Below are 27843 nucleotides of genomic sequence, written 5' to 3'. Positions count from 1 at the left end.
AAATACAAGTAGAGGGAATTAGCCATAGCCACCTGATTAACTGGAGTTTAAACAAAGCAAAACAGAGCTGCAGGCAAGTCAAGAGATAGTCAGACAGAGCAAACCTGAGGCCTCTCAGCCATGAGACCTCGGAAAGCCCCTGCAGAGCTCATGGGTTCTTGCTGGAAGGCAGTACTGCATTGCAGGGCTAAAGGTTTACACAGCAGAGGTGCTGTCTCTGGAGATATTTAGGTTTCCATAATAACTATCTAATAGCAACACATTCACAGAGAACTCAAAATATTTCATGATTATTTTCCAACCACGATGTATGTGCAGGGACTGAGAAAGCTTGGGTTTTCTTTTAAAGCTGCTGGGTTGTAGGAGCAGCAGAGGCCACTTGGTCTGTTCAGCCTGGAGAAGAGGAGACTGAGAGGAGACCCCATTGCAGTCACAAGTTCCTTGGGAGGGGAAGAGGAGGGGCAGGCCCTGATCTCTTCTCTGAGTGAGCAGGGACAGAACCTGAGGCAATGGCCTGGAGTTGTGTCAGGGGAGGTTTAGGATGGATATTAGGAAAAGATTCTTCCCCCAGAGGGTGTTTGGGCACTGGAACAGGCTCCCCTGGGATGTGGTCACAGCACCAGCCTGACAGAGCTCACTTGGACAATGCTCTCAGGCACAGGATGTAATTCTGGGGGATGGTGCTGTGACGATCCTTGTGGGTTCCTCCCAACTCAAGCTATTCTGTGATTCTGTGAAAGCCCATGTGGTGAATTTTAGTGCTACCTATAAGAGGTTAAGTACAGCTCCAGAAATTACTGTGGGTTAAGATGATTCCTGCCACTGTGGTGCTCTCATAGTCTGGGATGTTTGTGTGGCTGAAATACCTGGTGTCCTAAGTTGACTCCTTTAGATTTCTCAGTCACACTTCCTGCACATATTTTTGGCCATTGCTTTTTGATAAATATTTTATTGTGGCTAAATAGAAATATTTTCAAAAGTTCATTCATGTTGTTTCATCCTTTGCAAGGACAAATTCAAAAGTTTCTAATTCCAGTAGTTTAGAATATGAAAGAAAATCCAATGACTTATTTAGAAATTATTAAGACTGTTTTTTCCCAGATTGTCTGACCAGTTAGACTGATCCAACATGTTTTGGACACTACATGTGAACAGGGTTTAAGAACTAGAGCTGGCCTTCCCATGAGATGGCAATTCTGTACCTCAGAGTGTCATGCTGTCCTGTACCTAAGGTCAGCCCAGCTCCCAGTCAGCAGCCAGTTCTGGGCCTCAACAACAGTATGGTTCCTTTGCAGACTCCTGCAAGAGTTCCCCCAAGCTGGACTCTGCCTCCCAGTCCAGCCTGTGGCACTGCCTGGCTCTGGGAACTGCTGAGACCAGCAGCCAGGCAAGGGAGGAGCAGTGTCTGTGCCCTGGGATGCCCATCACTGACTCCATGGGCAGACAGCCAAAATATCCACTCTGTGTGTCTGGCTGATTCCCTTCACCTCTTCTGTTCCTGTTTCAGCTTGAGGGATAGGATAGGGCATGAAAAAGCACTTAGGAAGGGCATTGGCATGACCTGCTCTGGCACTACAAAAACACTAAATAAAGAGGAAGGGCAGTGCTTTCCAAAATCATCCCCGCCTCTATTCCTCTGCATCTTTGTGAAATGCAGAACCCAAATTTCAGACAGTCTTTTAAATACCTCAATAATCTTTCAAAAATGTTTAAACAATTCCAACTACAGCTGTACTTAGAGTCGGCTCAAATTTTCCTTTCATACCAAACATATTTAACAGAGGCCGCATTATTTTACAGCACATTGAAATTTCAAATTGATTTGCTCTCATATTATTTCATTGCTTTTGATATGTCTTATAGATAAGTAATTCAGACATTGTGCAGTGTTGTTAAAAAGTAACATAAAAAAAGGAAAAAAGTATTATAAAGTATTCGAAGGCTGCAGGTTTTTTTAATTGCAACACAATATTAAGAAAAGTCCTATTAAAAACTCACATTGCAACAGATTCGTATGTATTTAAACATCAGATCATTAAAAAACCCAATAAAATCTATTATAGTCTCTTTATTCTACCTCAGGAGACTTTAAAAGGTTTCTCATATAGTACAGTTGCACTATAATCACATTTTCAAAAAATGAATGCAAACTGAAAATATAATTTATTACCCTAGAGTAATATATAATGTGGTGATTCATCTCATCTAAAAGCCATGCTTTCTTTGTCACCTTTGTAAGTAGCATTCATTTCCCTGCCATGAGCACAATTTACAAATTCATCTCAAGGCTCAGACAGCATCATTAGCATATATTTAGCAGTAGCAGACAGTGAGCAGCAGGTACAAATGGCTGGCTGATGAACTAATATGCTTTGGGCACTCTTCCAGCTTGTATGATAAGAGAGAAAATACACTACTTCAAAGTCTGTGAGTCACAAAACAATTAGCAGAAGAGAATGACAAAATGACCTAAATACTCAGCACTGAACAGGAGGTATAGATATACTGACATTATGTTTATAATTCTAGTTAACACATGAAATGATAACCTGAGTGAAGAGATGCATCAGTGTGTTACAGACCCATTTAAATATCTGTTTGTTTCTTTGTGTGTTTTGTGTTTTTTGTCTGTTTGGCTTCTTATTTTTCTTTTATAAGGGGGTGCCAGTAATGAAAAAGCAGGCATCTGCTGCCTACCATCAGTGTGGGCAATAAATATCCAACAAATCACAGCTGGAAGATACTGCTGTCAACAGGATTTTAATATTTTCATTTTATTGAAGGATGCCAGTTTCCTTATACATGTTGATAAATAAATGTGCAAGAACTGAGTGTGTTTGTTATAATTTGTTTTCTTCCAACTTGAAAGTAGATACCTGCTGTTGTTACTCAGTGACACCCATATCAGCAAGCCCTGACACAGGCATAGAGTCCACTTCAAAATACACTGATAATTAACCTTCTATTATGTTAAAAATACATGTCTTGAAGAAGGTGAGAAAGACTGTGTTGCAGTTTGTGGTTTACCCTAACTCAGCCTCATTGCCTAGTAATTATGACACTCGAAGCCTTGTCACTAGTTTCAGAAGTGCTTACAGCCTGAGCTAGCACCATGCAGGATCACCACAATTCATACACAAAATATTGGCTATTTTATCACACAGCACCATTCAGTGGGACCTGGATTAGCTGGAGAGTTGGGTGGAGAGAACCCTAATGAAGTTCAACGAGGGCAAGTGCATGGTCCTGCACCTGGGGAAGGATAACCCCACATATCATCTGAGGCTGGGGCTACCCTGCTAAAGAGCAGCTCTGCTGAGAAGGACCTGGGAATCCTGGTGGGTGACAAGTTGAAAATGATCCAGCTGTGTGTCCTGGTGGCCAGGAGGCCCAGTGGGATCCTGGGATGCATCAGGATATGTGTGGCCAGCAGGTCAAGGGAGGTGATCCTGCCCCTCTACTTGGCTCTGTGAGGCCACATCTGGAGTGTCCAGCTCTGGGGTTCTCAGAGAGAGACAAGAAGCTACTAGCAAAGGGTCACAAAGATGATCAAGGGTCTGGAGCATCTCCTTATGAGACTGAGGGAGCTGGGACTACTTGGAAAAGAGAAAACTGACATGCACATAAATCTATCTAAGACTATAAATGCACATAAACATCTCAATGGCAAGTGCCAAGAGGATGGTGTCAGATTTTTTTGGTGGTGCCCAGTGATAGGACAAGGAGGCCATGAATTAAAACACAAGAAGTTCCACCTCAACATGAAGAAAGCTTCTTTACACTGGGGGTGACACTGAAACAGGCTGCCCAGAGATGTCATGGAGTCTCCCTCACTGGAGATGTTAAAAACCCACCTGGACATGTTCTTGTGTCACCTGTCTTGGTGACACTGCCTTGGCAGGGGATTGGACTGGATGATCTCCTGAGGTGCCTTCCAACCCTAATAGATCTGTGATTCTGTGAAAGACAGTTTAAAGAAAAAAAAATAGCCCACATTTCCAGATGAGTACAAGTTCAAATGCACCTGGCACTCTGAATTCCTAGAGAGGCTCTCAGCTTAGCTGGGAAGCATTGGGTCTTACCCTTGGCATGTAAGTGCGGAGACAACGCTATGGAACCATGAACTCTCCTACTAGAGAAAAGCCTTCACGATCAACCAGAAGAAATTGAACACAGTTTAAGGTTTCAGTTTCTGGATGCTGCACTCAAGGGGCAGATGCATAATCTAGACCTTGCTCACCTTCAGGTAACCTCTAGCGATACCATCGCAACTCTAAGAAACTCAGCTAGAGCAAGGTCCAGTACATCTGTGCTGGTGAATTTTACATGCACCTTAAGCAATGAGGTATTTGACCTTACAAAGACCAGAGCAACCTTGAGGGAGGTGCAAAGTGCCTTAAGGGAGGTGCAAAGTGCACCTCCATTGCATCAGTTCCAAAAACAAAACATGAAAATGTAAGTAGTTATAGAATTAGGCACTTTCAGGATTGAGTGGTGGCTGATGAAGGTATTTTAAATACATAATTTGAGAATTAGATGCCTCCTTGAATGTAACCCCAAACATTCTTGTTTTGCAGCTCATGGCAGCAGCTCATATGTTGGCTTCACTACACTCTGGGACACACCTCTCCTTTGGGCTCCTTAGTATTGTTCATCAGTATTGTTCATCATCAGGAAAAGCCCATTATCTCCCCACTGATAGAGATTAGGTTCTGCTCACTGTCAGACAATGAAATTACAAACATTTGAGCAGGAATTAAAAATGAGCCAAAAAGAGTTCAAATTAACCACTGAAACAGTATTTCAGTGACAGCTATTCACAAGAGAAAAGAAGTATCTGACAGGTAAAATCTTGACAAAAGTTTTAATGAATTTTTAATCCAAGTTCTAAGAATGCAGCCAGCCCAATTGGAGTAATATAATCAATGCAGAAAGGATACATGTATAGTAAGTTTGTACAAAAATAGAGTTGTTTCAGACAGAATATGCCTGATGCACCAATAATAAGAAAAACATGTAGATAACATTATCAATTGCTACAGATCACAGACTCCAGACTCGACAATGCAATTTTATCAACCTATTTTTGCCAGTTGTCCTTTGTTATGCTTGTTCCTCCCTCAGACAGCGGGGACACTGACTGGTCTGTGGGAATACATTTCAGCAGAGGGCTGTGAGCAGAAGGATGGCATAGCGTGGTGTGAAGGGCAGCAGGCACGTCATGCCTCGCACACGTGGTGGTGTATGGCAGCAATGCTGAGAACCATGTAGGCTCGAAAAGCCTTTTCTCACCCTGCCTTTTCTGGTTTTGGGATTCCTGTACATAGGCAGCTGTAGCTCCTACTGGGAATCTAACCTCTACTAGAGCAGTGTTAGCCTCTAATCCCAGTTTTGAAAAGATGCTAGGAGTGAGAAAGTTGTTCAGACTTTGTATAAATTCTAGAATATACAGGAAATTATTTGGCATCCTTTCTGTGCAAAAATTTTCAGACTAGTCTGCATGTGTCAGCTACATATGGGAATTTAGGTATTAGAGCTGCATAACTCCTTATGCAAACACTGGGCACTCTTGTTCAGTATTGAGCTTAAACTGATTTACTTTATTTCAGTATGTGAGCAAATAAGGCTAAATGGGAATAGCATGAATCCTGAATGAGCGCACGGACATAATGTTTTAACATGGTTTAGCTAATCTACTTTAGGTCTATTTTGAACAAAGCTTCCTGACTATCCAAGCAGATAACTGTTTAAGGCCCATAAGACTGTAGATCCTGTAAACCTAGCTTAAGGTGCCTGGCTTATGGAGAGGATCTCTGCATCAGATGACTTGACTCCCCAAACAATTTGCATACACATTTCCCAGGGGGAGAAGCAAAAGAACATACAGAAGTAGTCAGAGGATGGAATGAGCACTGGGGTAATGAGCACACAGCCCCTTGAGAGCTTATATCCTTCCTGTACAGCTTCAGATGAAAGCTTTTATAGCCTGGGGACTAACATCCCAGACCACTCTTTGGGAGGTGGGCACCTACGGTGTGTCCTGCTAAGGAACAAGGTAATGCTGAGCCCTGAGTGATGCCAGTGTGAATATCTGCCTCCTGCAATGTCCTGGATAGCAGTGAAATAGCTTCACCCATGCGTAAAGGAATCCCAGCTCCTTTGGCTTCAGAGATCCAGGACCATATGTCTCAGGAACAAGCATCTGTGATAAGTGTGAGTTAAGGCTTGTCCTTTCCTTGCTGTCTCCAAGTGCAGAAGAATTCAAGGGAGGTTGTGAGATGACCTTGAAGCCATTTGAGCACTTACTGTCAGAGGTTCCTCCTGGTGGGGCTGCTTCTATATTTTAGACCAAGAAATAATGATTCTAAAGAGAAAATAGCCACAACTGCCTTCTATTTCACCCTATTGGGCATTCATGATTCAGAATGATCCAAAGGGAAACCTGCAGCATCTTTCAGCTTCTCTCTTTGGTTGTCAACAAACAGCTCCACAGTCTGCACTTGGGCTATGAGGGAAGGGACAATTACTTCCCCCTTCCTTCTCATCTTCCTGCCCATGTTCCAGACAAGGCTTTCCTTACCACACCGATACACTGAACAATGTTGCAAGGTGCAGAGTCTGCCCTTTATCCAGTTGCTGCTGTGAGCAGTTAAAATTCTTTCCTCCCCACTCCCAGGCACAGGGATTCATATTGCTCAACTTCTTGCACCAAATATGCTCCTTAACTGCGGTTCAAAGTATGAGCAATGGGTTCTTGAACTGAGACACACTTCTTTGTCACTGCATGTGCTGTGGGGGTACGGACAGCAGAGCCCAGAAACTTACCTATTTGAGACACTGTGAGACCAAAGTGTTTTTGCTGACAATCACCTGGGGGAAAAGACCAGCAGAATAGGACAAGCTCACCACTGAGCTGCTCACCACTGCAGGATGATGCATTGGCCACATCCATATGCATGTGGGTTTAACATGTGTCATCACAACTTCGTTTTTACATGTGACTTTCATGTCACTCAGAGCTTAAAGGCACCTGCCAGACTATTTACCCTAAAGCAGAGATACAGCTGCCTTTCAGCTACAGCTTTTGAATGGATATTGCTTATGGAACAGTCTGAGCTGTCTGAGAGAAGCTGTCCATGCTTATTCACAAGTGACTCCCACAGAGATAGCAGCAAGGAAAATAAAAGAAACTGAATACACTACATGTTTGAAATGAAAGCCTCTCCCAGAGAAGGTAATTGAGCTTGAGAAGGCATGCTTTTCTTACCAACTAGCAATTCTTCATTAGCACATTCAGTCAGGTTTGCATTAGTCTATTGGACAGACTGTTTCTACACAGCAACTACCCATGGGCACAAAGCAAAACCACACTGGTACCAGACTGACAGCAGGGACCTTACCTCTGATGAGCTTGTTTCACAGATCCTGAACAATGATGCAAGCAAACAAGGTTTTCCCAAAGCTCACTAAAGTTCTGAAAAACTCTTTCTATGTTTCTTAAAATTATATGAAATTAAATCTACCCTTGATAGATAAGCACTGGCACAGATTTGACACAGCAATCGAATCAGCAGCATGGTCCTAAATTCCTTTGATTTAAAAATTGGGGTAGTCATCTTGCCTGCAACACTTCTCTAAGCAAAGCAAAATGAAAAATACTGAATGTGGCAGCACCCTGCCAGGATGGCACTGGGGGACTCTGACAATTATGATTTTGCAAGTGCTGTTTTGCAACATTGTTCACGTGTTTGCAACCAGAAATTGCCTGTGAAACTGAACTGCTGTTTGCAGCTCTTTCCCCAGTCACCTTAGGAAGCCTAAGGTGATGGGGTGGAGGCAATGGGTACTACAGCCTCCTGCAGGACAGGGAGCCAGCCAAGTGCCTCTCAAGGACTGTGAAGGAACTAAATGTCTCCTGCAACACTTACCTCAGGGCTAGTGACTAGAAATCAAAGGGAGGATACTCTTAAAACATTATTTCACCATCTTCACTTTTAATTAAAGAACTGACTCTAGGTTTTTTTCCAAAGAGATTTTTAAAAACAGGGTGTACCAAGAGAAATAGTCACCTTAACTCATTGCAAATAAAACTGTACTGTCTCACCGAGCTCTAAAATTTTTAATGTATTTATGTGATGTTCCTCCTGTGCAGCATTATTTTCTCCATAAAAAATAGTTAATGCCAGTTAAAACACTCAAGAGAGAAAAGATTAAATTCAAGATTCCTGATTTTATCTTTTCACAGGTTTTCATGCTTCTTGGAAATGTCTTTTAAAACCAAAACCAGTACCACCATTCTTCATTTCAAATGACAATGTTACATTCCCCAAAACAGGGAATGGTTTTGATTAAAATTGCAGGATAGAGCTTTTTGACAGGCAACTTCAAAATTCTGTATGTTAGATTCAGTTGTAAATGAGCACAGGAGGGGAATAGTCTAGGCTGAACACTTCTGGGTTGATGGAGGGATGTAATTTCAAACCACTGAGCCTGATATCCTTCCCAGTGGAGTCAAGCAAAAAAAATCCCATTGATTTCAAAGTGGGACCAAATTAAGTGGCAAGTCTATCAGTCAGTCAGTACAGGAGATGCCTTTTAACTTAGAAAATTAAGTTTTACTGTATCTATTATTAATTTGTATTTAAATTAACTCAGGGCATGCCTGAGCTTTTTTGCCAACTGCATGAGACTGAAGTATATCGAAATTACCTTACTTACATATATTACATAATTTACTTTTCTATGTGCAACACATACTGTACTGCACTGTGTTACATTGAGAAATTATTGAATTAAAAAGCATAATCTCAAGCCTTAGGAAATGCCAGAAGTAAGTTAGCCCCTGTGGCCAATTCTGCTTTCCTGTGAATATACATCCAAAATGTGCTCCAGTGACATGATCACTCTATGATTTATCTCAGAAAGCCTTTATCATTCCATTCATGGAGTGAACAGTACCTGAGTGAGAATACTTGCTACTCAACATGTGGCCCCATCCCTTATTTCCTAAATAATACTCACACTTCATTCTGAAGGCTAAATATTAATTTTATCAGGTGGGATTTTTTTTTAAATAAATCAGTATCTGAAATCTAATTTCAAGGAGATTATACTTACATTTGCAACATTCCAACAATATGATCTGGGCATACTATTCCTCTTTTGCTGCTAATGGATTACAAATGTTCTCCAACTTGTGCTGGTCTACCTAAAGAAATGAACACCTGATTATTTTCTTCCAGACAACTTTGCATTTGAAGTATTTCCTTTATCCAAAGCAGAATGTGCATAACCTTCAGTGAAAACTGTGAATTCCTAGCACCTTATTCAGTATAACTCCTGCGTTTAAACTTAAGCCTACATAAAATGTAGAGCATATAAATGATTTACCTCACATGGCTTATATTGCATAGAGCCTGGGTAGACACAGGACAGAGTCGTGTTCTCTGAACACCATTCAGGCTGACAGCCACCCGTACCTGATCCTCACTCTGCCGCTCTTTCTCACTGTGCAGAGTACAACTGATGCTGCAAAAGAAGTAAGGATTAGCCAGACAACAACCTCTCTGAAAGACCTTAAGCTGATTAAGACAGTGCTTTATATCATGTGCACTTAATCAGGCAGGGAAACAGTGCAACAAGTTCTTTCACATGTCTCATGAGGTGTCTTGATATACTAGTTACCATAAGAAATATTTTTTTTATTTTTCTTTTTTTTTTTTAACTGAATGTTTAATCTTAGAATTCTTTAATACAGGAGTTTTTATATGCACAATTTCCCAAATTGATCTCCTCTTCCCAAGAAAAAAGGCTGCCTGACTGGGCCTGAACTATGGCATTTCCTTCAGCCCTGAAACCTACAGTTCTTCAACAGTTTTCAACTGCCCATCGAGCATAGGAAGTAACATTTTTCATCAAGCAAAGAAAGTAACTTGTAATGATGGAAACAAAACATTGCTGTCCTCACCATGAGCAGAACTAAAGTTGCTCATTTTCTGCCTGCTCATGATGGCTATTTAGAAACAGCAAAAGGCCACGGATGCTTTAGAAGCCCAAGGTATTAATTAGGCACTGGAGGAACAGGCTTTTGTAGTCACAAGGCTTTCTTTCTTCACTATTTTCTTATCTTCCTGTTTCTCTTCAGCTATCTCTGACATCCACCTTCTTGCAGCTGCCAGGCACAACATCAAACTTGTCCCAGGCTGCTGCTCCTCTTCTCCCGCGGCCAGGCCTACAAAGCTGGCAGCACCTATCGACAGCTTCTTTGCTCAGCTTGTGCCCTGAGAGGTTCAGCCCCCTCTGAATGAAGGGGAAAAGGATTACAGACAAAGTCTCACTTAGGTCCTGCTGAATAAGGTTAGAATCAAGATTGCCTGGAGCAAAGGGGAGTTACAGAAAATATATGTGTCAAAATTGAGCAGAGCAGGGCCCTGAGAAACTTCTAACTTGGAAATAGATGGACAAATTTTCCCATGCTGTGCAGAAAGCACATCTAAGGTTATAAAAGATAACGACTCTGCCATATATCAAGTCCTTTCTCCAAAGTATGAAAGAACTAAAAATTTCCAGCCAAATTGTTTACAGAATTTAAAACAAAACACCCTTTTAAATTTTTTTTATTAACTCCTTTTGAGAAATAGCTGAGCAATTCTCACTTAAGCTTCCCAGAAGAATTCAGGCTGCAGCAGAGAACCAGCATGGAAGATGGTAGCTGGAATGGTGAAGGTCTGGCAAAATAATCAAGTACTGCCAAGCAGACGTTGTAATTCACCAAAAAGATACCTGTGCCTCACCAAGAAATGTAGGTATTTTCAGTGCAAGCAGCTGATTAAAATTTTCTAAAGCCAAGCCAATTTCATTTGCAACAGGAATGTAGAGAACATGCACAAATCATACGGGTAACTCTCTTCTGCAATATCACAAAAGAAAAGGGATAGGAATCAAATATCTAATAATTTTTAGTATGCCAAAAACAACACAAAAACTGTGATGGATGGAAAACAAACTACACGAATCACATGAAACAGAAATGTTTATGATGTAGAGCAAATATGCTTTCTTTCACATTCATTTATTTAAGTTGCTAGATTTCCTTTGGTGCTTCCATAATCCCACACAATATACATTCACATTACCGTAGAGTACACTTGGGTCCCAGACCACACCACTCAGTAGTCAGTCAGTCATAAGTGGTCAATGTCATACTTGGTCCAAATACAATTAATACTGTAGTTCTTATATAGTGCAGCAAGCATTAATGGAGTTCAGGCACCCTACACCATAAACATACACCATATGTTGAGCTGGAAGACACTGATCAGGATCATTAAGTCCAACTCCTGATCCCAAGGAGACCGACTCCAGACAGGAATCCCCGAAACACACCATATGCTGGAGCATTGTCCAAACATTTCTTGAACTCTGTCTGGCTTGGTGCTTGGACCACTTCCCTCAGGAGCCTGCTCCAGTGCCCAAACACTATCTGGATGAATAATAAAAAAACCATCTGGGTGAAGAACCCTTTCCTAATATCCAGCCTCAACCTCACCAGACACAACTTCAGGTCATTTCCTTGAGTCCTGTCACTGGTCACCACAGAGATGAGATTAGTGCCTGCCCCTTCTCTTCCCCTCATGAGGATGTTGAAGAGTACAGCAAAGTCTCCCCTCAGTCTCCTCTTCTCCAGGCAGCACAGTGACCTCAGCTGTTCCTCATCAGGCTTCCCCTCCAGAACCTTCAACATCCTCATGGCCTTCCTCTGGATGTTCTCCAGTAGTTTAATGTCTGATACTGTGGCACCCAGAAGTGCCCCCAACACTCGAGGTGAGGCCGCCCCAGTGCAGAGCAGAGCAGGACAATCCCCTCCCTTGCCCGGCTGCCCATGCTGTCCCTGATGCCCCCAGGACACGCTTGGCCCTCCTGGCTGCCAGGGCACTGCTGGCTCATGTTCAACTTGCCATGGACCAGGACCTCAGGGCCCTTTCCAGGCACTGCTGTCCAACCTGCTGGCACCAGTCCTTGTTGAACTTCATGTAGCTGGTGATTGCCTGGCCCTCTGATTTGTCCATCTCTCTGCAGAGCTTCTCTGCCTTTAAGGGTGTCCACAGTCATTCCCAATTTAGCATCATCATCAAACTTAGTACCCCTTTGAGTTCTGTGTCTGAGTGATTTATGAAGACAGTGTAGAGCACAGGGCCTGAGATCGAGCTCTGTGGAACCCCACAGTCACCAGCCTGATGCAACATCCTTTACCGTAAGTCCTTGTGCTCCACCCATCAGCCAGTTCAACTTCAACTCTATAATGACTGAGAAAACAAGAAAGTGCTAATATAGATGTAGACTTGAACTTCTGTACTCTGCAACAATTTAAACCGTGATTCCAGCCAAGATTTTCTGGTACATCAAATTTAACCAATTACTACACTCACTTTTCCTGTGCCCAAATAAATTCACAAATGAGAAAGCAAGGTGAAGGCCATGACAGTTTATTAGGGAAAACTGTACCTGTCCGATAATGTTGTATGAATACATATCACAGCTTAATTTCCTCCTGGACATGAACATGTCATTAATAATAACCTCCTAAAATACTTCCACTGAACCAAGATCAATTTCTGATCAGGTCTTAATACTTCCATGTAAAATCAGCTTGATTATAGTCAGATCTAATTACTGTAAAGACATTTACTAAAACAGTATCTGGCTTAAGCAAACATCAGCTGTGGAACTCAGCTCAAACCTTGTTCATCACTCTGTCACATAATTAAATGACATATGGGAAAGCAGGAGTACTGCTGGGAAGAGCTCTGACGGGAAGTGGTGAGTTTTGAATGTAGAATGAGACACCATGAGGAAGGTAAAAAGCAAGTCAGCCCTACGACTGTGGTCCTTATTTTACGGTCAATCTTGTTTGCAGAACAAGATAATAATGTTTCAAAAGGCTGGAAACAGAGTCTTTCCTCACTGATTGTCCTTTTACAAATACTTGCTTTCCCCTTTTCATAATTCTGCATTTTACTGCGTTATGTGTGTACTAGAAGCATGGCCAAACACAGCTTGTGCAAAACAGCCATCTCCAAACATTTGGGGATGAATCTTAGAACTAAAACTACATTCTTAAGTGTTATTCCTCTAAAACAGAGGTGTGGGGTTAAACTACAAAACCTCACATGATTGTGTGAAAGAACCGCACATTTCTGCTGCATAGGTGAGGAATGATTTGTATTTAACTGCAACTGGTGCTCAACTTCCTTTTCCAGGCTTTCATTTGTTTAAGCTATTTTTGACTAATTCAATTAAACAAAAAAATAAACATTTTGCTTCCTCACAAAGTTTTGTTATTTTTGTTCAGGAGAAAAAAGATAGGATAAATAAAAACCCTCTTTCATACTGACCTATAAGAAGGAAATCAATAGGTAAGAAATACAGACTTAATTCAAGGGAAATAAGCCATAAACCTCTTTAAAAGATAGTGTTTACATATCTATAAATGCACCCTGCTTGTCAAAAATATTTATACAAAAATTAAGACAATTGTTAATTCTTGAGTGTTACAAACATAAAAATGCCACCTGTTTTCCAAGTCAGTTCAGCCAAGCCTTCAGATAATTTATTTACTGATAATCCCCAAAAACTTTTAACTTAGTAAACTAATGAATCACAGTGGAGTTTAAACTCAGACAACTGGCAGTGCAGATGCAAGTCTGAAGTTAAACTGAATCAGCAACTGAACAAAGAGCAAATAATTTGAAACTTAAAAAAAAAGTTGCAGCCACATAGCTTGCATTAATATCCCCTTGATAGATGCAATTTTTATTAGGCTAGCTCTTCGAATTTCTACTTACAGTAATGCTATATATGAAAAAAAAAAAACAAAAAACCAAAACAAAAAGAAAAAGCAAAAAAACCCAACAAAACAAACAAACAAAAAACCAACAAAAACAAAACCCCACCCCTTACTGTATTATTTCTTTCAGAAAGGGAATTAACTGGTGTATTTTTGTACATGTGCTTAACATCCTAGTACATTTAACAAGTAGTCTCAATTTCCAGGAAAAGTGTGAATAAATTTAACTTTTCCCTTTTGAGCCAACATTTGTCTTAAGAAAGTACTTGCTATGCAAACTGGATGACAGCTGATTTTTTTCCAGTCAATGTGAGGTTTCATCATCAGTTCCCATCATAGGCACCAACCCTTCATTCATTTAATCATAAAAATGTGACTTACTAGAAAAGGAAAAATAGAGTCTAAAGGCACAGAATCACATAGCTGCTCTAGTAGGAGTCTGTAAACAGAGAACTGTTTGAATTTAGGAAATCCAGATCTAGGAAAGTAAAAAGGCATCTGAAGCAGGCATTTATCTAGCCAACTTCCTTAAATACCCAGAGGGCTTTGAGGTCTATGAAGTATGCACTAAGATACTGTATTTCAAAAAGCAATAAGGCAAATAGTATACTCATTATTTCAAAAAGTTACAATGGTGTAGGCATACACAGTATAACTTAGTTACAATGCGTGGTACTGTTTCTACTACATAGCCCTATAACTGTTTCCTTTCTACATAATGGGAGATTAAACCCGGGTTCCAGGTGAACACAAACCCATCTTTGTACCGCCATTACTACTGGCAACAGCTCTTCAGCAGCATTTGCTCTGCTGCCTGGGTCACGTTCATGCTGAGCAAAGTCCACAGATCAGAGACTAAACACTGTCATACTTGTGAAGAGCTTCTTCTAGCTTTTGTGTCACTTTTTGAAAAAAGAGTATTTGCTGTTGCAAGAAATGCTGCATCTGTGACTTAAAGTCCCTCACACGAATTTTGTGGAAATGATTAATTTCTGCGAGGGTTGCAAAGGAAATAATGTTACAACGTTCTTGAATGCCCTCAGCTTTTTGGAGCTCCATCTTCCCCTCTTCCACGTGCCGCTTACTCTCCTTTACTTTGGTAAGGGCTCCTGTGTAAAGAACAAAATGAAACAGTTGAACTGTGAGGACCATGTCGACTTGACTACTGAACTTTAACAAGTGATTTAATAACAACAAGAATTTGTATAAGACTTATTCTCAGTGTATTTATAGGTGTGCATATCCATACGTGTGAATGAAAACAATAAAACAAAAGCTTATTAATGTAAGAAAAATCACAGACCAGTGGATCCTGTGTAAAAAATAAAACTCAACAATTTTTTAAGGCTCAAGCATACTAAAGTTACTAGAACATCCTATTTTACAACCTTAAAGATCAGATGGTGTCCTTCAGGGAATATGTTACCATTATACCAGTAGAAGAGTAAGTGACAGCATGAGAAAACTAGTCAGATCAATTTAAGCCTACAAAAATACCAGAAAAATAGCCTTGTTAAGAACTGGACTATGTGAAATATCCTTTTTCTCAATTTTTGTGAAATGTCAAAAGCATATCTTAATACACAAAATCTTGCCAATACATGTTTCAAAATCTTGTCAATACATGTTTTTGCTTTTATACCAGAGATACTCCAAACCTAATTACTGATTACCAGAGAATCTAAAAGTTTATCTTGAAGTCACAGATGCCGAAGCAAAACTTATGCATACACAGTGTTGTAAAACATAGTAGAAAAGCAGAGTTACAGAACTGACAATCCTCCCTCTCCAAACAGTTAATTAAGGCACACATGTCCTTACAAAAGCAAAGCATCATCCAAAACAGACCTACCCAAAGCAGAGCCATCTTAAGACGTTCATATTGGACTTAATTTCCCACAGAGCAATTTCTTTGCCTTACTTATTTTATTCATAAAACTAAACAAAATCAGACTAGTACAGCTTTTATCATCTCACTAGATTCTTGTTCCTGTAAATATTTGTAATGTCGTAACTCTCCTTTCAGATTACACTTCTTACATGTGACTGCAGTGTGCTGCCTGAAGGCCAAGGGCAGTGTCTGTCTCTGGGGGCTGTGAGGCAGAGGAAGTGTTCCTTACCTTCCTGGCTCCCATGGCATGACAGTGGGATGGTTAAGAGCTTGGCACTAGCTGCTTCTGCTTATTAACCTGAAAACATCTCCAGCCCGGCTCCAAAAACATCACTGAAAAACCTTTTCCACATGCAGTGGTGCCAGCAGTGACACTGTGCCAGAAGATCTGTATGTTGTCCTCTAAGGAGTAAGGAATCTGTGAGGTAGGGTATGATCTGAAAACACTTAATCCCTTCTCCTACAAGAACATTTCTTTCAACAAATTTAGGCTTAGCAAAAATTTTTCTGTGCTCTGTGGGCACGACAGGAATCTATGCACAGCTGTGAAAAACTGAAATTTGGGACTTACTGGAAGCCAGATGTAGCTCGTTAAATAAACATGACAACTCTTCAGTTATGATGTGGGAAACAGCTTTAGATGTTATTTCTAAAATGACCAAACCGGAAAAGAAATACTGAAATTCACAGCATCAGAAAGCATAAGTAAGCTCTGGAGCATGTATAATTTTCAGATTATTTTACATAAATAAAAAACATACATTACCAAACACAACTGCCTTCCAGACTAGACATATTATGGTTTGGTGTGTGGTGTTTTTTTCTGGTTTTTTTTTTTTTTTTTTTGTTTGTTTTTTTTTTTTTTTTTTTTTTTTTTTGTTTTTGTTTTTTTTTTTTTTTTTGCTATTAAAAAGAAAAGAGAAAGATTTATAATTAGTGAAGGAATCCGGTGGGGGAAGTACGGTAGTACGGTACAATCATTAACACTGCTCTGTTAATGCATATGGATCATACTGGTCCTGTAGTGGAATTCCTTTTAAAACCTGGACAGATATCACCAGATGTCAGCAATATATGACAAAGCTCATACATATGCTTAAGTATAAAGCTATACTTTATTGCTTGGGGCTTTTTAAAAATGTTTTTAAATGTAGCTTTTAATCATTATTAATATTATTAATCTTCAAATAACTCCATAGAGAGATATTATCTTATTTTAGGACAGTCAAAGAATTCTCCCTAAACACAGAGAAAAAAACCCCAAACCATGCGCTTTACTCTAAGAAGAAATTAAGTGTTTTAAAATGTAATTTTTAAGCTGTTCAGCATCTACTGAAGTTTGCAAGACTTAGTTTAGCAAATCCATGTAAAAGTTATTAGTTTTCATGGCTTTCAAAGCAGCGTAAATAACAAAAAATTCCCCAATCTTCTCCAAACACCTTTCCATAATCTACACTTCTAATGTTTTATCTGTGTGAGCAAAATCCTGAGCTGGAACAGAGATTTCTTGATGTGGAAGGTTCAATGACTCATCCTACAGTGAACAGAAGACAGGGAATTGGGGGTGGGAGAGCAGCCCCTTGCGTACATCCCTTGTGAAGAGAAGGGTCTGGTGCATAGATACCTCAGTAGGCGATGGCAACCTTTAATGACTCCCAGCTCACAACTCTGGACCTGCTGCACCCCAGGCTCTGCACCATGAACTCCCCCAGCTGCACCCTCACTAACCGATCCATCACACTCAGTGCCTACTCTGGCACAGCTCCTGCTGCCACCCTTGGGTGGGACGCTGGGGTGGGCAAGGCCCACTGGTCTAGAAATACACCTGCAGAAATTTCTCCTGGTTTCTGATTTTAATTATGTGAATACCTAATATTGGTTTGTACAATTAAAAAAGGGAAGATGTAGTTAAAAGAAGGCTGAATCACAGCAGTCTCAGAAAAGGCTAAAACATATTTTAGGAAAAAGAAACAGAAGGAACCTCTCAATGCATATTAGCCCAAGGAAGCCTCCTGCAGAGTACATGCCTGGGATAAATATACACCAGTGCACTGTTTCCAGAGGGATGGAATACATAAAAATAAATTCTTGGGCTTTTTTTAGATCCAGATGTACAGATTCTGTTCAATCTTGCTCATGCATTTAAAGACCTTCTGTCAGGAGTCACTTCCCAGTGATCAGGACTAGCTTTCAACAAGTGAAAAGAGCCTTGATTAAAAATTATGCCAAAAAATGTATTTCTGTTCTTAAAGGTGGGGAAAAGCTTATATGAACGCTGTTTGTCACTGCCCAAATCCTTACAGTAAACAGACTCCTGTGCTCACTGCAGCTAAAGGTTTAAAAGATTCAAATTTCAGTTCTTGTTTTGAAATATGAAATTAGACAACACAAGACTATATAAACACATTCAACAAGGGACATTCATGTTAGCAAAATTTGTGCTAGTGTACTGTATTAGAAGCCAAGAAAACAAGGGCAATGCAGAGTTCTCAACAGAAATAAATAATTTTAAGCCATAAAACAGTGTACTAACAGTAACTTAAAAGGGTGGACTTATGAGGAAAAAAAGAAGTGTATTGAGACAGTAAGCTACTCATGCAAACACGAGATTGCTACGAGTTAGGAAGAGTTATACACGCTCAGGAAAACAAAATATCCTGAAACGAAAAACACTTAGGTTTGGGTCAAACAATCTATTTTCACATCATCTGCAGCTTTATTCCAGTAACAAATATTTTGAGATTGTGTGAAGTGTCAAATAAGGGTGGGTTTGGATCCATACACTCAATTTCCCTCCACACAGGAAGTACACGTGCACTTCTAGAACCCCTGCTGACGTATATGCGCTTCCAAGTCCAAATTGCAGCATCCAGTGTGGCCAGAAGGCAGAAGTTTTGGGGTTCCTGTCTTGCAGACTGCAATCCAGACTGCTTTTCACTTAATTCCTTAGTCTCCCTAGGAAGGCAGGCTTTCCCTGTAACTACTAGCACATGCAATCAGAAGCCAAAGAGCAGTGATACCTGCTAAGGATGTACCATCTTTCCCTTTCCACCTCTTCTCAAAACACCCAAACATCAACTTTCAAGTGCTGCATGCAACAGATAGGAGTGAAATATCAGCTGTGTCTGAAGCTACTAATCCACACAAAGAATTCTTCAGGGCAGGAGCCCTTTTTTTGCTCTCTATTTGCACAGTGTTTACTACAATGACATCTGTTTCATGGCAGGGCTTGCTCCATTTTTAAAAACACAAACAGTACATTGCTGTAGCAGCAGCAATTTAAGTGCGTACAGTAATGCTGCACATGGATGTAACACAAAGAAGCATCAGTTCAACACTGCTGAATACAACACCTGAAGGAGTGGTAAGCACCAGATGAATTCACTGCAATCTGAAATTCACTGCCAGTCTCAAGAATCCATTAAGTCACCAATATATCAAAGTCTTCAGTATCTCACTTCAAAACATTCAGCTTGAAAACTCACCCACTTGTAAGAGTCAAAACTTACCCACTTGTAAGGGTTAACTTTTTATACCCTATAATTGTAACGCCTTTATCATTGCAGCTATTAAAGTATCTCTTTCACTTCAGTGATAAATTATACTAGAATAGAGCAAACACATTTTTAATGATCTCTCAGCAGCTGTACCTCAGAAATCTTGTGCAAATAAAATTATCTATCCGATAAATATTTCATCTTTCTACTATCAGCAAGCTACAAAATAACATTTAGTGTACTACTTACTAGAAGGTAAACTAACATACATTTCCACACCACTCATCTGTCCAGCATATTAAACACTCTAATAGGATGCATGATGTGTCCTTCAAAGCACCTTAATGAAGAGAGAGCTTCGAACTTGTCAAACTCTACTTTTCTTACAAGAAATCTAAGAAACCATCTCTAATGGAAAAGGAAAAAAAAAACAAGTTAATGACGCTGCTTTAATAAAAAGATGTAGAAGCAGATAATGTAACTAGAAATACTTTCTTTTTCCTTACTTAATGATGAGATTAGTTAACTGGAGATCTTTGCTTAAAGATTTGAAAAAGCAAACCCTAGGTAGCTCACGTGCATAGAAACAACATTATTTCTAATCCAGCAGTGTGCTGCCAGAGCAAGTTGGTCTACATGTTTGTCCCTCTTACTCCAGATCTAGCAAAGATGTTGTTACAAGATGTCTCGAATGACTAATCCAATAAAAGAATGCAAGTGGCCTGGGGAGACAGATGATGCCTTAGCTCTATCATTGGCTTAGCTATGTGATCCAGGTCAGCCCTGGGTTACACAATCATTAGGCTCCAATACAAGGGAAATTGCAGAAGTATTTAATGAGTATCCTGTTTTCAGCCAGGGGAGAGTTAATTTCTTCTCAGTACTGTTACAGCACTCTTTTAGATTCAGAATGAGAATGGTGTTGATAACACACTGATATTTGGGTTTTTGCTATGACATGTTTATTCCAAACCAAGGAATAAACATGTCATAGCCTTCTAGTCTTCTGCCTTCTAGTCTTCTGTTCTGCCAGTGAGGAGGCGCACAAAAGAAAACTGGACATAGTTAGGCAGGTGATTGGAACTGACCAAAGGAACATTGCACTCCACAGAAGCCATGCTCAGGATATAAACTGGGGGGAATTACCCAGAAGCACAGCAGATTTGGGTTCAGGAAGGGGGGGTCTGGCATCAGTCAGTGGGTGGCGAGCAGTTGCATTGTGCATCACCTGCTTGTTTCCTTTTTATTATCATTATTATTTACCATTATTATTGCATTTTACTTTAGTATCAATTATTAAACTGTTCTTATCTCAACATGCAAATTTTACTTCAAGACTCCTCCCCATTCCACTAGGGTTGGGGTGGGGGAAGAGAGCAAGCAATGCTCAGTGCCTAACTTCCAGCTGTGTTCAAACCATGACAATGAGATAACACATAGCGTGAAATCCAACTCTGAAAAAATCCCCAAACTTCTCCTTCTCAAATGAAAGTGAAATAGTTTGTAACAGAACAAAGATTTTGCTACACTGACAGATTATTTTCTTAAGAATGCTCTGAGCACTGATTAACAAAAGAAGCCTACACTCAGATTCTGCAAATTCTTTACATTTTCTGGCCAAGATTTATAATGGAAAGCAGCATAATAGGAATTTGCCTGAAATTAAAACCAGAAGACTTTTTCAGTAGAGACTGAACTAAAAGAAATGTCACAGGAGAAAAGTACCATTACAGTTATTAATATTGGAATTAGTTGCTTTTAAAAAATCTAGTTTTGCAATTTTACACCAAAAAAGCAAGTAATTTTCAAAATCAAAGGCAAAATTCTGCCAGTTGCTTTTGGTAAATGCCACTACCACAGTTTGGAAACCCAGTCTTTGAATTTAAAAGATGACATTCTTCTCCTTTAGGGCACAAAACCACTGTAAGAACATTCTCTTTTCCATAGTAAAATGTCAGAAACATAAAAATTATATCAAACTGCAATTACTTTAGTATTAGAGAGTTTTTTGTAAATACATGGAAATGGCTACATTGTTTTTAGAACCTGCAGCCTAACAACAGTTGAAGTGAGTTTTTTGCTGTTTTGTTGCCCATTGCTCAAAAAAAGGCCAGAATAACATAGTACTATCCTGTAAATCTAGGTTTATAAATTACAGAACTCTGCTGACATATAGATCAACACTGACTACAGAGTTATTAAAATCAGACATAATTATTTGCTCTTTCAGTTACCCTGCTGCAAAGCTTATTGAAAGCTGACACTAAAAAACCCATTCTTCAGTTCAAAATGAAGTCACTTTTTAATGTACACAACTCAACAGCTCACACAAGGTCTTTGCTAGATATTTCAGAACATTAATTAGCTGTAACCTCATTTGATGGTCTTAACTTATAAATTGATTTAATTAACATAAACCAAATTAGCAATGATGCTAGAATGCGCAGTGTAAAATGTCAATTTCTCAAAACCACCAGGGTTCTTGGTAGTCTAACCAATATTTTTTTTAAATTTTAAATAATATTATTATTAAGATCTGAGTAGACTCAGTGAGCATATATCTGTCAGTTAGTGTACACAGAGGAAGAGCATACAGAGCTGATTTATTTATCCAAATCTACAAGGACTGTAATCATACCTGCACACGTTTGGAGAGTGTAAAATGATCACACAACTGAAAAAATATTTAAATCTCCACACTGCCAATGTGCATTTCAGTTCAGAGTACCCCAGAGGAATCTATGAGCCCTGGTGTGTAGCACCACCAGTACCACTGTTTTGCTGGGCCATGCTACACCACACTGCTATGTGAGCAGATGTCATAGTTTGCCTTTGGAGGAGTTGATAACAGAAAAAGAGAGCAACATGGTCGAGTAAATGAAAGAAACATCACAGAATTATCATTTTAATGCATCTATTGCCCCACAAAATGCCATTAATAAAATTTTTAAAAACCCCAACAAAATATAATGCTAGGTGGCCACACAGAAAAATTGTGTAAAATAAGATTAATATTTTCCATTCAAATGGAATGCAGAGAGGTTAAAACTGCTATCTTTTGACGTACTGTACACTAGCAGTCCTCTAAGCAAACAAATGACCTTATTTTAGACACTAAAGCATGCTTAAATTGTGTTTGTGAATAGTTTTGACTTTACAAGCACCTACAGTGATATCTGAAAGGAGGCCCACCAGGAATCATTTGACTGTAAAATCCAGTTAAACTATGCATACAGCTGTCTGTTTTCACAAATATAACATTCTGCACCACAGACTGAGAGGCAAATGCTAACTAATGCTGGATTTGCCCAGCTCTAAAGCACTCTGTACTTTTTGGCACTCACATATACCATTTAAAAGACTTTTTCTTTGGTGTGGTTTCAGCTGGCAGTGCAGACTAGGATGACCAAAATGAGTGAAACATAAACTACGCTGGTCACCAGAAACAGTACATTTGCCCGTTAGAAAGGCAGTCATATTTTTTAGGACCACACTTGAAAATTTAGGCTATTGGAATTTGCAGTAAGTACCAAGATTAAACCTTTCAGCCATTTTTAGTACTTCTCATTAGTCTACATCTAACTAGGGCATCAAACAAGCTTTCTAATACAGAGCTCTGCTTTTCCAAAATTGGAGTTGGCCTATTACAGTTCAGTTGTCACAGGTTTTGAACACTATTTTTACCTAATCAGGATGCTAGGAACAACCACTTTATGTTTGAAGATGCTCCAGGGTTCTAACAGCTTCTCTAAACACACTGTTCATACTGCTGACTTCAAGACAACAACCATCAGAAATTATGCTATGGATAAAATAAATTAATTTTCAGTAAAATGGTTAACAACAAATGAGCAGAAATGTCTCCTCCTTCTTCTCTTTTCCAAAATGGATGTAAGCACTATCACACTAAATGCTGACTTCTTTCAAAATTTTTTTAAGATTCATGGGATGTGGATGGACAGGGGAACACATGTAACACTGTGTATCAACATCCAACTATTACTGAGAGAAGTAAGTATAAGTGCAAGTTCCACTGACTCTTACATCACTACTTTATTGGGGCACAATGTAACACCTGCTTCTGGATGTTGTTTTCTGTTAAGGCTATAAGAACAAATACAACTTACAGTGTCTGCTTGTCCACTATCACCTGTTTAGCTCCACTACTGTCCTAAGATGAGCAAACAAAACATATATAGGCAGTTTAACATAAATTCATATAAAAGAGTCAAGATTCAAATGAAATGCAGATATGTTTTTTATATATATATATATATATATATATATAAATAAAATACAAAGGCAGAACATGTGAAAATTATAATGCTATACTCAGATTATTTAAAAGAAAAGCTTATTTAGTATACTGCTAGCTAGGCAGCATAGCTATTCATGCATATAAAGATTCAAAATCACAAACATTCTCAAACAAATCAGAATAGTAAGTTGCTTTTACCATGGGACAACAAAACCGTAAACTCTGAATCACAGGATGGACATGCTTTTCACATTGTTAATGAACGAACTGCATGTAGGCATAAAAAGCATAGCTCAGTTCATTACGATTACAGAAGTTGTCCACCCATAATGTGTACCTACTTAAAACAAAGGCTGCAAACATCACACTTCTTCCTGTTCTGCTACAAAAACAACCCAAAGCCACTGGCAAGAACTGAACAGATTGTTTAAATGTTGGTGGGTTGTTTGGAGGTTTTTTCCATTTTATTTACGTCCCCATGGCTTTTATGAAAGATACAAACAAAACTGCATAAGAAAGCATGTGCCATTTGTTTGCTCTAGTCTTCTGATAAGGCTCATGTTTGGGCACTCAACCAGATGTAATTTCCTATTTTTTCAATTAAAATTTTCAAATTCTATGTTATTTGAACCAGGAAATTTAAAATACATAAGATGCCAGCTGGATAAGTTTACACGGTCTGCACTTACTGACTTGGCATTTTAACTGTTTAAACAAAGTCTAACAATGAAGTCATGGAAAGACACTGGAAAAGCTGAAACATGTCCTTGTTCTAAAGGTGACTTACAAACCAAAAACGTTAGTCAGCTTGTTTGTTTTTGATAATGTGCTAATAAAGAAATGGAAGAGCTCTGGGAGCTTCTTTCCATTTTCAATCTACCAATTCTTGTCTCCCGTGTTTGAATAGAAGCCCTATGAGCCAGACTAGGAGCACCCAGGGTTTCAGAAGAACCATCCCCCTCTATAGATTCTCCGTATGTCTCTCAAAAGGCATTACTTTGTTTATGAAGTAGAATGACTTCCTCTTTTTACAGTATAATTTTTAATTCTTCAATGTCTACACTGTTCTACTATTCCCTAGTTGCTCACAGAGCCTTCCCAAGTAGATAAAGCCATAGTGCTTGTGGTGAGCATATAGTATTGGGGTATTTTCTATGATCAGACTACAAATCTGATGAAGACTTGTATTTATTTAAATATGCACTGCCTGTAGTCAAACCTAGAGGTGTGAGCTCCACTCAAAACTTCTCCTGTTAGGACTAGCAGGGTAGACTGGACAGACTTTCTGGTGTGCGGTAATGCATGTAGTCTCTCCCACAGAAGGAACAGCTATAGTCTTCCTCTGATACCAGCAGGTTTTGAAAAAAAACAACCCACTTGTGTGTTATTAGCCATGAAATGTCTCTGTTACTGAAGGTGTTGATACCAGACTAGTATCAAAAGGTAATAGGAAAAAGACCCATCACAACAGCATGAATCTTGCTCCTTTAAAAAGCCACAGAGATTATGAGGGAGTGGAAAAGGAAAAATAATCATACATTGAGAAGACCCATATATCTTTCATATAGACAGGGGCATAGAAGTCCTTTTTTTTCTCTTACTGTTTAATTTTCTTCAAGTAAAGCCATTGCTCAATTTTAAATCATTTACTCCTGTCCTCTGACTTCACAGGAACTAAGGCAGCTGGAATTTTATATGGTTTCTACATGTGAAGATTCTTTCACAGTTTAGCTCCATTTCCTTAAGGTTACCTTCAAATATTGTGAGACAATATTGGCTAATGCAGGCAGTGTTACATCATCTCTGTGACAGCTAATGGGAGGCTGACATGGCAAAAAACAGAAGTTATCCTGAAGCAGTACATCCTTTCTCACCAAAGCTCTTACACAGATGAAGCGCCTATCTCCTTTTGCTGCAGCAAGGGTCATCTGGCTAGGATTGCATGCCTAGCTCTTACCCAGCAGCTACCTGAGCTGAAGCCCATGCAGAGTGTATGTATCTGACGGACAGAGGAGAAAAAACCCTACAAGGTGGATTATAGGAAAAACAGTGATGAGAAAAACCCTGTCTGCACAACAAATTTAAGAGCTTAGGAAGTAAGCATGGGAGAAAAGCACTGCTTTTATATTTTGATATAAAGTTTTAGGTGCCAATATTAACCAGTCTGATTTATTCATTAATTCAACCACCACTTCTCCATGGGGGGAGCAGGGAGAAGGAAGCTGAACATGTCAGAGAGTTCCAGGTTTCAGTGCTGTTTGGGTTTTCTGGTGCTTTAAATTTTGATGTATTTCCATCTGGATAGATTTTTTTACCTACAGTTTTGAAAATAATGTAAAAATATATTTGTAATGTTTGTAAATATTCTAAAAACAAAGCAAGTGCATTCTTTAAAGCCTATGTCTAGAATTAAGTTTGCTTCAGGTAAATAAGACTATTTGCTTTATTTTACTTTTCACAAATAGTGACCAAAAAACAGTAAGTCATTCAGGTATTTTTAAAAATAATTCTCTTAAATCCTGGCATGCAAAGGAAATGGAAATGCCTGTATCTCAGGAAACACTTAGATCACTTTTTCAAGTTTCTTTTGTAAAAACCATAACCAGAAGTTTCTCAAACATTAACATCATAATGTTAAGGGAGAAGAAATCTGGAAAGCAGAGATGAAACAGCATGTTAGTTAGTAAGTACTTCCTCCACTTTCATGAATCGCAAGATGCCAATTATAGTAATTCCTAAAATAAAACTTGAAAGAGACATATCCAAAATTCCCCCAACTTCTCTACTCTCACCAAACAAATATAAAGACAAGACAGCCAGACAGAATGAGCTAGGATACTAGCATATACTGTCTCCAATTCCCACAAGTGCATAAATTTTCTGAACTTGCATGGGCCTGCAGTGAGCATTTGTGTTGAAGATTACAGATGTAGGAAGACTGCATCGAGTTGAGCAAAGCTTTAGAAATTAATATATAAAAATTATTTCACCAAGAATGCCTAGGGAATTTCCCCAAGCAGACCTTAAATGCATAAAAGAGAAGGCATTATCCATTACAAATGGGAAGCTGCTTTGCTTCTCAAAATTAAAAAAACTGAACCAGTATTTCTTGAACGATACATCAGTTCTGCAATAGAAAATGGTAAAATGCAGATTAGTGTTTTGAGCCTCTGGAACTTAATATCCCTCTTCTGCAAATGTTTTGCCAGAGGCTAAAGAAAACTGTGTACAAGTGTGTCTGTATAATACGTATCTTCCATTCCAAAAATCCACATATATTCCCAAGAATATTTTCATGCATGCATATCAGAAGCATTTATCTACAAGGAATTGAGGGCTTGATGCATGAAAGTATTGGGATGTTTAGAAGCTTGAGACACCACTCTGCCACTGTCTACCCTATCCAGGCACTGGTTCTCCCTAATCACTCAATTTTCCAAACAAGACCTATAGAACAACAAGTCATTGTAAGGGACATATGCCTTCATACTGATATGTTCTATACCAGCCTCAGTGGGACTCTCAAACCAAGCATTTCCAGATGGAAATGTGGGGTTTCCAACTGGGCACATTCTTTGCTGTAGGGCTCAATAGAATGAATCATCAGACCCGGACTAGGGTGCATATAAAACCAAGAAAGGTCTCAAAGCATTGACCTGTTGATCCTCAACTGGCATGTAGTATGGAAATGTTCAAATACTTTGTCTGTCTTCTCTTCTGTAGCAGGAACATTAACTCCTCCTGCAGAAAATTCCTTAAACACTAGGAACTCAAGATGAAAGAAAAGGAATCTTGTAAAATCTCCTATTAAAGCTATTGCCATTTCATAAAATATCAATTAACAATATTAATAAGATGATGAACAGTTTGAAAATATTTCTACAGTCTGTTGGTACACATCAGATCACACATGATGTCCTCAGCATAGAAGGCAGAAAAACCTGAATCCCTAAACAATTAAAAGCACAACAGTTAACACATTTTCCTGGTAAGATGCAGACACAGCAACAGCAAGGCTTACGTGGCTTTGGTTCATAATTCTAGAGAAAAAGAAAAAACCCACATAGAGAGGAACTTTTATCTCTATGGCTCTTTCTGCAAAAGTTGCAGAAAATTTTTAAACAAAACCTCCGACATGCAGAGTTCTCAGTCCATAGCACAAATCACACTTAGAAATCACATTTAGCAGCTCTTCAGCTAACTACATACAGCAAAAGCATAGGACAGTTAAAATTACAGCATCACAGAATAAGCTGAGTAGGAAGAGACCCACAGGTACCACCGAGTTCAACTCAGCCCTACAAGGGACATGCCAAGAGTCACGCCAGGTGCTGGAGGGTATTGTCCAAAT

General features: G+C 39.3%; 1 protein-coding gene across 3 annotated transcripts in view; it reads right to left on the bottom strand.

Moving 5' to 3' along the window:
• The window catches only part of SNX18 (sorting nexin 18), a 61902-nt gene that overhangs the window by 28241 nt on the left and 5818 nt on the right, over window positions 1-27843 (bottom strand). Inside the window, exon 2 of one of the 3 annotated variants that reach the window (XM_064405091.1) lies at window positions 6590-9208. The exons of 1 other annotated variant lie outside the window; for it this stretch is intronic. In XM_064405091.1, coding sequence (XP_064261161.1) covers window positions 9177-9208 — 32 coding nt within the window. In that variant the 3' untranslated portion in view covers window positions 6590-9176. Of the gene's footprint in view, window positions 1-6589; window positions 9209-12469; window positions 14956-27843 lie in introns of those variants that run through there. One more of the 3 variants, XM_064405088.1, reaches the window with a different exon arrangement.

Source organism: Passer domesticus, chromosome Z, assembly GCF_036417665.1.
Source record: "Passer domesticus isolate bPasDom1 chromosome Z, bPasDom1.hap1, whole genome shotgun sequence".
In the NCBI taxonomy this organism is placed as follows: Eukaryota; Metazoa; Chordata; class Aves; order Passeriformes; family Passeridae; genus Passer; species Passer domesticus.
This window is presented reverse-complemented; position numbering and strand designations above follow the sequence as displayed.